This window comes from Scomber japonicus, chromosome 12 (assembly GCF_027409825.1).
Source record: "Scomber japonicus isolate fScoJap1 chromosome 12, fScoJap1.pri, whole genome shotgun sequence".
In the NCBI taxonomy this organism is placed as follows: domain Eukaryota; kingdom Metazoa; phylum Chordata; class Actinopteri; order Scombriformes; family Scombridae; genus Scomber; species Scomber japonicus.
This window is the reverse complement of record NC_070589.1, coordinates 24217745-24234308: the sequence shown is the minus strand read 5'-3', so window position 1 is coordinate 24234308 and position 16564 is coordinate 24217745. Positions and strand designations below refer to the sequence as shown.

The window sequence follows — 16564 nt, the reverse complement described above, 5'->3', positions numbered from 1 at the left end:
TGTAAAAAAAAAAATGCTAGAGGAGAACCGTGGAAATAAAAATATGTGCAAATAGTGTTTCTATACCTGTGATTCCTGTATTATTATTATTATTAGTTTTATTATTGTTAATATACCTCATGGTCACTCCAAGCTCAATGTGGAACAGCAGTAAAACGATGAGATCAGCTGTGCAACTGTAGTATAAATTCTTTTTTTTTTATTCCAGTGTGAGGATTTTATGTTTTATATAATTTTAAGATGAATATGTTCAGGTTTTAAATTAGAGGTCTAACAAAACGAGACACTCGAAACTCACCTTGGACTTTATGAAACTCGCCTTCAGTCAGTTTATAGCTCAAATAATTAGGTAGTTAATCAAAGAAATACATTGATCAATAATGATTGGTAACTGCAGCACTGAATCAGTTGTACATGTGTCAGTACTGAATCCTTTTCATTTAGAATAACTGACGTTGAATTGACTTGTATGGAAGGACCACAGGTGTCATGTAAATAGCAATAAAGTTAATTTATTATCTAATTGTATGATAGAAACTGGAATTAATCATTGATTTATAAACAAATTATTCAATAAATGCTAAAGGCTACATTATAAGGTAATTCATTGATATTTTTTTATTAATTTCTGTGACACTTGTGGTCCTCTGTAACTATGTCAGTAATGATTATTTCACTTTTAACTAATCATTTGATATTATAAGTTAATTAATGCCTGAGAGCCCAAAGTTGTGTTTCATTCTTTCTTCAGTTTTCTTATGTCCAACAAACAGTCCAAAATCCAAAGAAACTGAATTTACACAAACTGAGAAAAGCAGGAAGTCGTCCAATTTAGAAACTAGAACCTCTAAATGTGACTAAAAGACTCTTCAGCTTATTTGTCAAAACTATTGTTAACAAATCTGCTTGTGAAGTCGTCATTTCAGTAGCACAATGTACTCCTGACAGTTAAATCAATAAAAGCAGGAAAATTATATTTCCCAAATCAAGATTATATAATATAATATGATCACTTTGTGGTTTACTGTAGTTTTAATATTGGTCATAACTGGGCAGCTTCAACAATCATCATCATTCAAGAATCTTTAATATCTGTGAGGAGTCAGATATTGACAGGTGAGTTTTTTTAATGTGACACACCTGTCAAGACTCGTTGATGTGCAAGAACTTTGTAGTGATTGTTCCCATTCATTACAAAAGAAAAGAAGACACTGAAATTTTTACTTTACCAGAATAACATCAGACTATGTGCTTAAGCGAAACAAGACAAATACAGAATTTTTGTGCTCCTTTTGTTTCTTTGAAAGGAATCGTGCTGTTTAATGAGGGTTTTTTTAATAGAATGAAAGCAATCAAGAATTAGGCAGTGGGATATCTGGAAAATGTGAAAATGTTATATGTAGTTTTTTTAATTTTTTTTAATTTTTGTGTAACTTGTGACCATCAGTGATCACTTCAAACACTCCCTGACAGACCCGAGTTTCCTCTGCACCACCGAGCGCTGCAGTTAAAGGTCGTTTTCTGGTGTCGGATCCATCAGCTGGACATGAGAATAATCTCTTTGTGCATTTTAAATGAGGAGCTAAATCGCTTCTCCTTCTGTCACCTTTCATATAATATCTGTACCTTTCTGTTAAGAGCTTCTCACCAGCAGATGGAGCTATCAGATCAGCTGTGCTCATTTCCCTTTCCCGTCCCAGTCCCCGCACACACACACAAACACACACATTAAACATCAAAACACACACTGAGAAATACTCCGTTTAGCAAATGCACTGGCTTTATTGAATGTTAAATACCAGACTGAAAACAAGCACCTGCACGATGAGCTCTGAAACAAACATACAAATGCAATATTCGTAAATACTCTTCTGCTTATTATTTAATGCTCAAAAGGCAGTTAAGCTTGATTGTAATTCTTGCATGCTTGTTACAATATAAAGCACGATGCTGTGATTGAGAGCATGAACGCACACACTCTCACACACACTCACACACTGACATTTTCACTTTCCGGCGAGGTGAGAACTCTCTCTCTCTCTCTCGGTTCCTCTGGGAAATGGAGATACTCCCCACATTTAGCTAGAAACATGCTCTCAGTCACAGCAGGGGATGCTATCTTCTCAGTACAGTTATCTGCCTCGGTCTGGCAGTTGGCAGCATATATTGAGGTCAATGTGAGAGAGAGAGAGAGAGAGAAGGAGGGAAAAAGAAAGAAAGAGAGGTGATGCATGTTGATGGAGCAGAGTATGACAACCAGGCGCTTCCGTTATTGTCAAAAGCAGAAAGAGGTTTTCACTGATTGCTGTGTATTTTGAAAAACATGAGGTGGGACATGCATACCACTGGAGTTCAATGAGCGTACTGTATGTCACGTGTAGGTTATGAGGGTGAGTCTCCTCAGAGTGATACAGCAGAGAGAAGGAGGCGGAGGGAGGGTCTATACAGGTGGGACCTCCAGGATAGCAGAGTTTTGGAGGTTTTTGGAGGGGAGGGGAGGGGGGTGGGGGTTGGATTGGGCAGTGTAGAGGTTGTAGTAATCAGATGGTCAAACAGGAATCCGTCGCCTGGCAGATCTGGGCGAACACTTCATCCGGCGGCCTCTCTGCGTCAATCTGTAGGTGGAGACAAAAGTGGCTGAGACGAGGCCTTTGGAAAGCCGTCAGAGTCTTAACGTCAGTCTAGGGACAACAGTCTGCTGCTGCTGCAACCTCAGCGAGCTCGCAGCAGACTGATGACCTCAATACCTGCAGTGACATTTAAGCATACACACACACACACACACACACACACATACAGACACGCACACTGACACCTGATGTGGCATTTAAATGTTCAAACAGCTCATTTTAAAGGAACAGTTCACCTTAAGAAAAGAGTCAATGATTATCTACTCCCCCTCATGTCAGAATGAACGTGCTTACATCTCATCCTTCCTTCACTACTGCACTTAAAAACAACATATTCAACAGTTCCAACTATATTCTAAAATATCCGTTTCTGATTATAGATTACCACTGATTGGTTTTATGCAAATGCTTGGAAAAGAGGGCAGATTGATTACATACATACTGATATATTCATTTTTATGCCAGCAGCATAACTCAAGGGTCAGTGTTTTGTTGGTTCACCACTTTGGTCCAGACTGAAATATCTTAACAGGTGTTGATGCCTGGATTTCCATGAAATGTTGAAAACTCATCTATGATCCCCAGAAAATGAATCCTACTGATTTTGGAGATGCCTGACTTTTCCTCTGGCGCCACCATGAGGTTGATATTTGTGGCTCAGAGTGAAATATTTGGACAACTACTGATTAACTTACAACTGTATAGACACTGTATAGATGCTCCTTTCATACATGAAATGCAGCTCCAGGTACTTCACATGAATCACATTAAACATTAAGGCTTAAATCAAATATTGAAAACAAGCAATTAAATACAATTAAACTGAGTAAAAAAATAAAATATTTCACTGAGATCTGTAGCAGAAATTCATGATCTCCAGAAGATGAATTTTAATAACTTTCATCACCTGGGTGTTGTCATAAGGAAAAAAAAATTCAGTTCAGCTGTCTAATACTTTGCTTTACTTTCAAATACCACTTGCTGCAAACCTCTTTCTTTTTTTTCACTACAGTATTTTTTTCCGGACAAACATTATATTCCTTTAAACAGCTCATGAAACCTGATTTAATACATATTTGTACTGAGAGTCCATCATTATGTGCTATATTTTATTTAACAATCTCATCATACACACACTGAAAGTTGGTATCTTCTCATAAAATACTATTGAGGTAAATATTGGCTGACTTTTGGACCCAGAATGCAATTGTTTGGCCACAAATGATGAATACCCTAAATGTATTTCTGGGTGGTAGAAACTGATCCTGTTAAATACTTTGAGAATGAGGTGACTTTAAATGGAGATTTGAATGAGATTAATGGGACATAAATAATAAGTTAATTCTCATTTGAGTGGAGAATTGTTCCTCTGGGAGTAAGCTTCAATGGGAATTAAAGTCCTGATCCAGGCATTTAAATCTGATGCCCCACATCATCGATTAGTACAAGAAAAGTATTCACTCACACACACACACACACACACACACACACACACACACAGTCTCTTTTTATCAGACAATCTTACCTTGTGCAGAAGCCTCCGGTGTTCATAGTAAGCTGCCACTGGCTGGTTGTTACTGCGAAAGCTCTCAGCCGTCTGATGCTGGTCTCTGTCTGATGTGGGATGGAATCCGGAGCTGGATCTCCCGCGGCACTGCAGACGACTGCACATCGTGTCAGGTGAGCAGTTCAGCAGGAGGACTGTGCTTGGATCCCCCATCTGATACACACACAGGATACAGAGAGAGGAAAGTTTGCAACACATCTGCCAGTTCAGAGATCTGATTGTAGTAAAGTCCTTTTAATATACAGTGAATGTTACTTGTGTATCTGTAAATCTGTCACTCTACATCTGTAAAAAGGTATTCTCTGTCGATTTTGTTAAACTAGCAAGAGCAGTGGCGTGCACAGATGTTTTGAAGGGCAGGGGAGAAAAGAAAAAAAAGGGCACAGACAGCACGTTTTTGCCACCCAAGAGGGCAGTTTAGTGTGTTTTGCCAACCAGGAGGGCATTTTAGCATTATTCAACAATTGGGCCATGCACCCCCCCAGGCCCCCCCCCTGCACACACCACTGAACAGAAGCAAATCATTGTCATTCTGAGCATGTCATTTCTTTTTGTCTTGCATCCCCATTTACTTTCATTATTTCCAGTCTTTTTTGTTGTTCTGGTTAAACTCCTGCATTAACACTATGAGTCACGTTTGATTCATGTTTTCACACCGATCAGTGTCAGTGCTGCGTGACTGTATTTTCTCCTTGTGTCTTTTCTCTCCATTTTACACTCTTTTAAAGGTCTTGTGTCTACTGCTTGATCACTTTTTCCCTTGTTTTATTCATGTCCTGTCACTCAGCTGTCTGTGCTCTGACCTTGGCCTCGTACTCCTCCGCCTGTCTCAGGTCTCGGGGGAAACCGCTGATCACAAGACCTTTCCCCTTCCGTACCGACGACGCCACCGTATCACACAGCAGCTCCGTTAGTGTGTCCTGGAGATCACACGCACACACACACGCACACACGCACACACACACACACACACACACACACACACACACACACACACACACACACACACACACACACACACACACACACAACATGAATAAACTCAGACTGAAAACATGTCTTTATATTCATATTCATATTGTTACATGTAGTGTAACATGTAGCTGAGATTGAAACAGTGGTGGGTATAATCAAAAGACTTTTCTCTTGCAGGCTCTCTTGTGTGTTAATCAGTCATGAATATTTGCATTCACACATATGCATTTAGTGTATATACATATCTTTATATATACCAAGTACATGTGGTAGCTATGTATTAATATGCTTTATGTAGGGCTTGTAATTGCAGGGTTGCTAGTTTGAATGCAGACCTGATTACAAAAGTGTGTTGAGAATATTAATTAGAAATAAGTGGCCACCAGTAGAGGTGATTGTACTGAACTGGTATCAGTGCAGGCGGTGGACGAATAACACAACACCTCATTATACAATCTAATGCAACTTGAAAAAGTACAACCTCAAAATTAAAAGATTTTTATCAACTCTCTGACACAATGATTGCAGTTATCAAAGAGGAAAAGCTGCATAAAAGTCAGATTTATTGGAAGGTTATTTCACTGGATTGTATTAGGTTATGTATTATAGTACAGGTGTTCCTGTTATTTTGTCCTATTGCAGCATGAACTGTCTCAACTGAACCCAAGACACTGATGATAAAGAGCGAGCATGCTAAGGTGACTTTCCCTGGATAAATAAAAAGATAAAGGTAAAAAAGACAAACTGTATATCATGGCCACTGAGGATTCATTTCTATCAACTGTACACTATGAACTCTAAATGACTGATCAGTATAAAGGTAAGCAGCAGTGAGTTGTTTTTATATCTAATACACAACAAACCCGATGGTGAGAACACAGAGTTCATTTGTGTGAATCTGCAAATCCAAATCAGCTACTAGTAAAAGGACGAAAAAGAGGAGAACTCAAAAATAAGGTCTTATTATGTGTCATTTCATCTGTCTGCATTTCAACTGGTGAGTGTTCGGGACCACGGCTTCATTTAACTGGAAACACTGGTTCATCTCACAGAGATAAGGTAAGTGTTTGTCTTGTTTCTGGTCTTCAAAGAGTGCTTGAGCTTGTTCTCTTCACATGTGCTAGATGCTAATTAAGCTACGGGTCATGAATTATTTGCAGTACTTCCTTGTTGCTGCTGCTGCTTGTATTGGTACTCTTGATGTTTATGAGAGATATGGACTGATTATTTTATGTGGAGTGACTTGCTGGTGATTAAAGTGAATCCTGGTCCAATATTCAACAAGTATGATGTGGAAGCTTGAAGTCTGAGAATGGACTTTACTGTGAAGTTAACCATATTTGCGTATTCATATATTCTGGATTTCTAATGAGGGGGGAAGTAGATTTAATTTTAAGGATGTTAACAAGATAATCTATCAGACACAAATCATTATTCAAAGTGGAGTGGATTTATACAGTAGAAAACGTCAAGTATTCCCCAGTTCTTCAGTTCTTTCATTTGTGAGAATTTGTTGCTATTCTAGGTCTTGATTGGTGGACTGTGATGGACATTTTTCATTGTTTTCAGGCAATTTATGGACAAACACGATTGGTGAATTAATTAAGGAAGTTAGCAGATTAATTGATAATGAAAATAATCACTTACAGCCCAAGCAGACTTAGGTCTCTCGTAGAGGGTAATATTGTAGATATTGGCTTCTTTGTGCTGTTATTTTCCTATAAGATTGGCCTCATCCTTGTCTTATACAGGACAGTCAGTCATATTCATATTTTCTCGATGCACCGTATATTCAGAGAAGCATTAGAGGAACAATTCAACTCACAACAATTCATTTACAGAACAGCTTTTTATAGTGTACAGTTTATAGCATTTTTACATACAGATAGCTGAGCTCCTGTTCTGCTGTTTATGTTGCTGCTGCTGCACTTAGCTGCTCTCATCTCTGACGGATGATCATCAGCGGTTTATGCTATCAGGCTATCAGACCCTGCTTATGATTAAACGTCATGGCTTTATTCAAGATTTTATTTGCTGTATTGAAATAAGGACTTCAAATACGTTTACAGGTTTACAGGTTTAAAGGTGCTTTGACAGACAAAGCAAAAGCAGGATACTGAGTAAGAAATATAACAAGAGAAAGTCAAACAGCGAGGCCAGAGCAAAACAAAAAAAGACAAATTAAGATAAAGACAAAATGCAAAATGCAAAAATACAGCAGAGAGCAAATAATAAGACAACATTACATAAAAGCAAGTGTATAAAAATTGGTTTTAAGAAGTAACTTAAATATTTATAATACCTATTTATTGATATTATTGCTTGCCGATGACTTTGGTGGACCCCTTACTTTTAATCCAGGACCACCATCAGCTTGACCTGTGTTTTTGATAGAAATGTCTCAAAAACAATTGGAAATCCTGACTACTGTCAATTTATGCTGAACTTCAGCTGAATGCTACATAAATAACACTGACTTGCAAACAGCTCCTGGTGGCAGATATTCAATTCCGCGCTGCTCAACAATACATTTTCCAGTCAATGGTTTTCAACTCTCATCTCATCTTTTCTTTCTCTCGGAGGCGGCTGCCCTGACTGAAGGTCTATTTTTGCTGCAGGTTAGAGTGAAGCGAGGCGAATTCATCCACTGAACTGTTGTTGTGGTGTTTTTTTTTGATTTTCTTTCAAGATTTCAACTGATAGAAGTTGCTGGTTAGAGAAGCAAGGCTTGTGATTTGTCTGTACCAGTCCACAGATCAGCTCGAGAAAAATGTGGGCAGAGAAGTGTACATGAGTAACAACCAGCGCTGAAGTCTCCTTACAGAGGGGTTAATTCATGTGTGACTTTTATCTGCTCGTGCTGCAGACTAAGGATCTGTAATATCAACAGAGTCTGACAGTTTTCATATTTCCACAGTGCAAAATCCAAAAGAAGCATCTATAATATAACACAAATCCTGTCATGTCAGTTTCTTTTATGGCTCCTGAATGAAGTTTCATTTATTCTTTGAGCAGAAATGTGATGACATCAGCAGGTTTGGGTGGAGAGACGGGAGGGGAGTTTTACACTTTATTGTACATGGACAGTTTTAAAATCAGATCTGAGTTGTGAGGCTATAAATCTCACTGTTGATGAACAACCTCATCCATCCACAGCAGATATACAGTTTAGAAGCTGGAACCAATGAGTGTTTGGCTTTTTGTTGCTTGATCAATTACTTAATGCTGGATTCTGGGACTTCTCACATACTTCCCTACATGTGCGAGCCTGAATCCAATCCAAAATATGTGAACAACACATGGAACAACCTTAGTTACAAAGACTATGAAACAAACAATTTGATGTCATCATGAGGAGGAAGTAGAGGTAACGTTACAAACAGAGCAGGTTGAAGCCGTAGTTTTTGACTTTCAGGGAGCATTTTTACATATATTAACTAAAGTGCAAGAAGTCCCCTTTAAAGGATAAGACTGGCTTTTTATTTTATTTTTGTGGTTATTAGTAAATTCCATGAAAATGCAAAAACCAACACGGCTTTAGTTTGTCTAACTAAGCTTTACGATCCTTTCAAACGTCAGTCCAAAGCCCGTTTGTTCTGACTGAAAGATGCACATCTTTAAAAACTGGTCACAAATAGCTAATCTTTTTGTCATTAGGGACTATTTTCAGCAGTGGATTAATACATAATTTGGTGCTCTGATGAGTGTTTACGGCAGCAGGGCTCAAAATAATGAAAGGACATGTCAGTCATGTAACATTGATGTATTTTTAATAGTTTTTGGACAACAATGGAGCTCTAGAGCTCACAGTAATAAGATGTATGAGGTTTTAGGGACAATACTTGTTAGAAGGATCATATATTATTGGTTTTGGTCTTTGGATGGGATTTGTTGTAGATAAAAATATTACCAGTCTTACTCTTTAAACAATTATTATCATTTATTATCCATTAATAGTCTAATTGTTTCAGAGCTAGCTGATACTTGTGTTTCTCAGTAACCAAACAGGTAAAAGCTGCGGCGACTTTATGAACATGAAAAACATCAACAATCACTAAATCCTCTGCGGACAGATAAAGGTTAAAAAAAGGTTTGATAAATTGTGAGCAGACACCAGTTTGTCAGGCGGAGTAAATGAACACGCTGCCAGGCTAAATGTCTTCTCAAATTTGTTGTGTGTAGAGTCGAATCAATATCTGTGACTCATTCAGGCTGATGGTCATTTATAAGCTTGATGTACAAACACACAGGCACACAATCAAACAAACACACCTCTGAACGTGTGAAGCAGGGTGTGTGTGTGAGTGATAGGCAGGGTGTATTTTGATGTGAAATGTCACAGTCTCTGTAACCCAGCAGTTCAATTAAAAAGCACCTTGCCAACCGCAGGTGTGACGCCGAGGATTATTAATCATCGGCAGCAAAACGCATCAGGGCTCATAATCTCTGCGGCTGTAATGAGAAATGTGAATTCTGAAAATGGGGACAAGGAAATAACAATTTGTCACCTTCACCCGCTGCGTGTCATGTCATACCTTGATCTAAGTCTCTTTGGGATGATATAAATATTTCAGGGGGGAGGTGGGTAGTAAAATATTTACCTGCTACTTCGTTATTTACAGGAGTGAATGGAACAGATGAGGATGTGCTGCTGGCAAATATGATGTGACCTTGGTTTTAGCTGTCTCATCAAATGATTTAATTTGAATCATATGATTGAAATGAATTAAGATCCTCATAATTCCCATAAGCCTCTCATTGGGACTGTGTGGACCTGTACAGACTGTGGTTGATGGACAAACTCTCCTGTTAGATTTGTTGCATCTTATTAAGGCACAACATCTTATAGTAGCATGATATTTTAACCCTAACCCTAACCCTATTTACTATAAAGTATAGTGCATTATATTTACTGTCCATGATTTTTCAAGTGTCAGAAGTTTACTGGGGCTGCAACTAATGATTTCCATTTATTGAATCTATTATTTTGTTTCTAAAGTGTCTGAAAATAGTGAAAAATGCCTGCTATCATTTTTTAGAGACCATTGTAACGTCTCCAAATGTCTTTGTGTTTTGTGCCCAAAACACAAAGGCATTGCTATCATGTATCAGAAAGAAAAGCTTCAAATCCTCAAATTTGGGAAGCACTAATGAGCTACTATTTGGCACCTCTGCTTAAAAATATGATAAAGGATTATTTGATTTAAAGTCAACACAGCAGATGCAAATATTACAGCTCAATGTCTCTCAGTGATGCGAGCAAAACAAGGATTTATAAGTGTCCAAGACCAAAATGTTCTGCTCACTGTAGAGAAAAGCTACTGACTGCACATTATATAGGAAATAATGAACGAGTGAACAGAGGAAGGGTCTCCACAGGTTGAGTTAGGGGTTACACAGGTGGTTTCAGTTACTCTGACTAATGAAACTTGTAGATTGAAGTTGAGCTATGCTGGGATTACATTAGGTAACTAAACTAATAGAGTAAGTTTAATAATGAAGATGTAGAGTATGTTGATGCAGCCTTTAGCTACCAATGAGGAAGACAACCACGTTAATTTGCTCTGCATTGATTTGATGATAAATGTTAGACTCAATATAATTAACCTACTTTTAACCCAGGGAACAATAAGTAAAGATAATCAAATCAAATTGAATGATTTGCTGTTTTTCTACCATTTCCTTGTAGTGTTGAAAAGGATAAACAGCAGAAAACATTACTGAACAGTTCAATGAATGAAAAAACAAGTTTAAAAAAGTTTCAATCCTGCATCAATGAAGCAGGTGAGAGGAAATATTCTGAATTGAGACATTGGAAACTGAATAAAAGGAACAATCTGAATGTTTTGATTGCACTAGCTTTGTATTAATTTCTGTATTGTGACTTCACCAAAGCACTCATTTTTTTGTCCTTGGTTTATTTTTCTTTTGTCTCTTTATTTTTCAAAATATACAAATGTTTTTCTTCCTTGTCAAATAAAAATTAAATTTAGAGGGGCTGGGGTTGTGCCAGCTGACTTTGGACTCAAGACTGTATTTTTACAATCCTGACTCTGGCACTAGAAGAAAAGTGAGCAGATCCCCAAAGACATCTGGATTAATCCTCGGGGTACAATGAACATCTGTACAACATTTCACAAGAGTCCATCCAGTAACTGCTGAAGTGTTGAACTGACAACAGACAAAAAAAATGGCCATCCCTAGAATTACTTTATCTCTTTATCTGCGTGGCTGAAATGTGCAATTATGATAATGAATAAATGCTTGGTGCTGAGTCCCATTGCATTAATAAGTAACTGCTTGCCCTGTTTAGGATTTAAAAAAATGAATGACTCCCTCAGTCCTTTGTGGGTCATTTAAGTGTCTCATCAATACTAAATGTTTAAAAGTTACATTTATTGAATCACATTAGCGGTTTGAAGAGATTACAGCCATTACGACTGTAGTGGCAGTTTTCATCATATTGAGAGCTTGTTAATATAAACACTGTGAATTCTAATGAGTTAAAATCTTTCATAATCTGAAAACTCACTCATTGTCTGGACTGGAGTTTAATTCAGCTCCTGGCTGTGGAGTTGACTCCCAGTCATGATGAACATGTTTACGTCTTCTCCGAAAATGTTTTTTCCTCTGGGAGCGTTTGGAGTTATAGATAATTTATCTGGTTTACTCAGTCTGTCAGTGAATTACTGCGGCCGATTCCAGACTCAGGCGGCCATGCCAGCACTGTCTGGTATGTACAATGTGCAATCTCTGAGAAAGCCATTTTGAGCAGTCTTGACTGTTGAATATTTCAGCTCCCTCTTTTATTTATTTCACTGGGCTCCAGGCAGGAAAACATGTTTGATGGTCTATCAGTATTCTATAAGCCTGAGAGCTGTTGTGTGTTTTATCTTTCTGTGACAGTACGTAAGGATGTGTTTGTAAATGAACTTCATCTTCAGCAGCAGGTCTTTGTGAAACAGTAAGCTGTAAGATTATTTTTTAATTATTATCAATCTGTGTTCTGCCCACAGCTCATCGCTCTGTTCAGAGTTCACCTGTCAATCAAACAGTGTGGGTGGTTCTGTGACATCTATGTCTTCACATTTTCTGCTTGTACTTAATTCTTGATTAATATTTTACTGTGAAGATTTGAAGATACAAAAAAGTGAGAATTGAATATGCTTGAATACAGTACGCACTAAATGGTGTAAAGAACACAGTTTTGGATTTGTTGGTTTCTTGTTTAATCTGAACCCTTCTTGTAATATATGCTTATAGTTCTGTATATTGTGTCTAGTCACTATAACATGACATATTTTTGGTTTAGTGATACAGTGATAAAAGCATATAGTATGGAGGTATCATTGAAGATCTGGCACATACTGAGAAACATATTGATTACTCTTTTTCCACAAAGCACGCATCCATTACTGTTTCCATGGCTGCAACTAACAACTGTTTTCATCATTGATTAGTCTTGTGATTATTTTCTTAATTGATGAGTCGTTGGTCTGTGAAATATTAAAAAAATGGTGGGAAAAAAATGCCAGTTATCATTTCTTAGAGTTTACACTAATGCCTTCAGTTTGCTTTGTCCAACCAACAGTCGTAAGATGTTCAACTGACTGAAAGCAAAACAGCAAATTCTCATATTTAAGAAGCTTGACTCAGAGAATTTTTGGCTTTTTCTTTGCTTAAAGAAATGACTGAAATGATAATTTTCAGTCAATCCACTAATTAATTAATTTGTACATTGTTTTTCAGTATGCTGTATTTCTAGAGCGACATCCAAATAAACCTCTTGATGCTGCCTGAGGAAGAGCGCCAAGCTTTTCTTTGTTCCTCTTGCGGTTTAGTTCCTGCATTTATTCCTTTTTACTCAATATTTTCACTCATTGGCTTTGGAAACCTTTTCCTATAGTTTTCCCATGGACAAATGAATAAATGATTGTTTTCAGAACCTAGAAAATCTTTTTTTGGGGCATTGCCTGTTTGTAGATGATGAGCTGACAACTTCAGAGAAAACATATTAAACTGTTGTGCTGGACGATCAGAGCACTATCTTGTAAACATCTCGTAAAGTGTTATCTAGTCCCCATAACAGAAAGCTAAAGTCCTCACATAACCTAATAGATAGCTTCTCTTCCAGTGGCTTTTGTAACTTAGTGCAATCTTTCATTAAGGATTACTCTCATTTGTCTTTAGTGAAAGGTCCTCCTGGGCTCTGTTAGCTATTATAAAGATGAATGAGTATATAAATGAGAATAAATGAGTTTATCTCTCTATACATCATGATTGTAGCACATCATTTTTTGGCGTTGTAACCACAGCAACACACTGACCTCAGGCAGAGGCTCTCCTCTCTCCAGGACGTCCCGCAGGTGGCGCCCCCTGTCACTGTGGGACTGCAGCTCGTTACACAGCAGGTCACCCAGGGTAACACAACGCAGGCCGAACCTCTCCTCCATCCGCTCACACTGCAGAGCCTTCCCTGAGCCTGGACCGCCTGAGAGCACAGACCACACACACACACACACACACACACACACACACAAATCTTAATCCTCACAGAGAAGTAATCACTGAAACAGAACATAGAGTGACACAAGGATGACGTGGAGGAAATTGAGAGGTGAGAGAAGAACATGAAAGAGGGAGAGAATAGGAAATGGATGATGTGTGTGTGTTGATGTGAGAGAGATGTGAGTATTGATGAAAAAGGTATGTGATGTCGGGGAGAGGGCAGACTTAAAGAGAAGAGGGAAGGATAGGAAAGAAGAAACAGATAGCAGGTGGGTTGGTGAACTCTGTGTGTGTACGCGTGTGTGTACATGTTCGTACACACTGCAGATCTGATTCATTGCCAGGGGCTCAGAGCCAGGTTATCACAGACGGTTATCATCTTCTCTCCTCTAACTGAATCAACCTGCCCTAAAACCACGATTTAACACCCCCCCCCCCCCCCCACACACACACACATACACACTATACTAATGAGGAACATCATTGTCAAAATGCATTTCTACATCTTAATACTCACAATATTGCCTAATCCTAAAGTTCAAAGTAATAAGGGGAAAGTTGCACGCTCATATCTTTTTGCTGTTGTTCTATGAATCAGCACGTCAGCACATATTACCTTCATAAAAAGCCAGAAACCATCTGACTAAAATAAATAACATTGCCAAAGTAAGCATACAACAACAACAACAACCCCCCACTTGTGATTGTTGAACATTTTGCTCCAAACCCACAAGCATTAATCTGCTGCAATAACAGCATCCTCCTCCTCTTCTGGCTCCTCACCAGATTTTGGAGGCTGGCTGGAAGGATTTTCTCCCATTCAGGCCCAAAAGCATCGGTGAGGTCACCCACTCGTGTTTAGTGATAATTCTGTCTTCGTGTCATATCGGAATTATTGTAACTGTAAGATTACGACTTGTCCAAGTTGTAATTACAACTAAAAAACTGATGTTTCTAAAAGGTCCAGTAGATCTGAACTGAGTGGAAAGCCGAGAAAATTGGGATGTATCATATCAGCCAAAGTCTGTCTGTCAAGGAGATTAAACCTACATTCTCTGGATATGGGCGTGAGCACAGCATACACACTGACTCACAGTCGCTGTTCAAGTTAATCCCAAAAATTGTTGACTTTCTGCATGGGGGCATTGTCATGTTAAATCAGGAAAGCCTTGTCGTAAAGTTGGAAGCACTGTCTTAAGTATCATTGTTTGCTGAAGCATTAAGATTTCCCCTAACTGGAACTAAGGGGATCAAACCATCAAAAACAGTCCCAAACTATAAGTATGTGGACGGGGATGACCACATAGTTTTAGCCACATGGTACATTTTTTTAAGCAAACATGTGAAAGGTATAAAAATGCACATAGAGCTGAAAGCATTAGTCAATTAATTGGCAACTATTTTGACCGTTTTATTATAACTTTTCATTTTTTTGCTTAAAGCTGCAGTGCAAGAATGTTACATACAGATAAACATCTGTTACAGTCAAGCTTCTGCCAAACAAGTTCACACAATGCTGATTAAGCCTATCACAAATCTCTGTCTTGTCACAATCTGTCTTTTCACAGTATACTTTTTAAAGCTGGTGTCTGGTATGTAGTAATGATTGGTTTCCCCTCAGATTTGCCAGGTAATTAATGTCATGTGCAGCATTCTGACCCATCCTGATGGGCACTACAACTGTGAATATGTCACTTTATTAGGTTTTTAGTCCCAACATGTTGTCAAAAAGAGCGCCTATTTTGGAAATTTGCTCTGATATTGAGGAGCTGTTGGCTGGGTGAGAGTAGCTGGTTGGCATATGTCATAACGTCAACAGTGTTTTTGTAATTATTCTCACTGCCAAAGGGAGAGACAAGAAGAGGGGAGACAGACAGAAGGGGACACTGCCTGGCCAAAAACAAAGTCGCCACCAAAAAAAAAGGTCACACACTCTAATTTTTCGTTGGACCGCCTTTAGCATTAGCTGTGGCATTGTTTCGATAAGCTTCTGCAATGTCACAAGATTTATTTCCGTCCAGTGTTGCATTCATTTTTCACCAAGATCTTGTATTGATGATGGGAGAGTCAAACCACTGAGCAAAGCCTTCTCCAGCACATCCCAAAGATTCTCTGTGGTGGACAATCCATGTGTGAAAATGATGTCTCATGCTCCCTGAGCACATAATGTTGCTGAACCTAGACCTGACCAACTGCAGCAACCCCAGATCATAGCACTGCCCCCACAGGCTTGTACAGTAGGCACTAGGCATGATGGGTGCATCACTTCATCTGCCTCTCTTCTTACTCTGATGGGCCCATCACTCTGGAACAGGGTGAGCAGATGGTTCAGGGAGCATGAGACACATGGATTGGCCACCAATTTGAGCCTTTGACTCTAACTTTTCATGTCTAAAACTCAACCTGGTCCTAGATAGAAGAGCACACACATAGTCAGCAGGTTTACACACAAGACACAAGAACACAAAGCAAAAAGATAAACATACCATCAGTAATTCAATTTAGTTATTATCTTTTAAATAATTCAGAACGTTGCTGCAAACTCAGCAGTCTGTTGCTCTGCTGTGTATCTGCAGGTGTTTTATCACAGTTTAACTGTATTACACGGCCATGAAGCTGTGTGAGGCATCACAGGAAAGCAGTGATTTATTATAACAGACCTTGAGCTGAGTAATAAAACTCAGGCCGGGCTTCGTATTCATCAGTATTCTCCTTGAGTGTGAGTGCCTCTGCCCTCAGCCAGCATCCAAAAACAAACATCCTCATCACAATTTCCTCAGAGAGCGCAGACAGATACGACCTGGGCTCGATTCGCTGTGCTGCTGCTCACCCAGGAATGATTGTGGAGTCTGAGGAGGTCCATAAGAAATCGAGGAGGGCTGTT

The 16564-nt window shown here is 38.7% G+C and overlaps 1 protein-coding gene across 1 annotated transcript in view; it reads right to left on the bottom strand.

Annotated features, from left to right (window-relative positions):
* Nucleotides 1-2517: 2517 nt before the first annotated feature.
* Nucleotides 2518-16564, bottom strand: part of ak5 (adenylate kinase 5) — an 86139-nt gene continuing 72092 nt past the window's right edge. The window contains exons 11-14 of the mRNA XM_053329965.1: nucleotides 13500-13663; nucleotides 5001-5117; nucleotides 4156-4350; nucleotides 2518-2615 (exon numbers count right to left, since the gene is read on the bottom strand). Coding sequence (XP_053185940.1) covers nucleotides 2541-2615; nucleotides 4156-4350; nucleotides 5001-5117; nucleotides 13500-13663 — 551 coding nt within the window. The 3' untranslated portion in view covers nucleotides 2518-2540. The remainder of the gene's footprint in view (nucleotides 2616-4155; nucleotides 4351-5000; nucleotides 5118-13499; nucleotides 13664-16564) is intronic.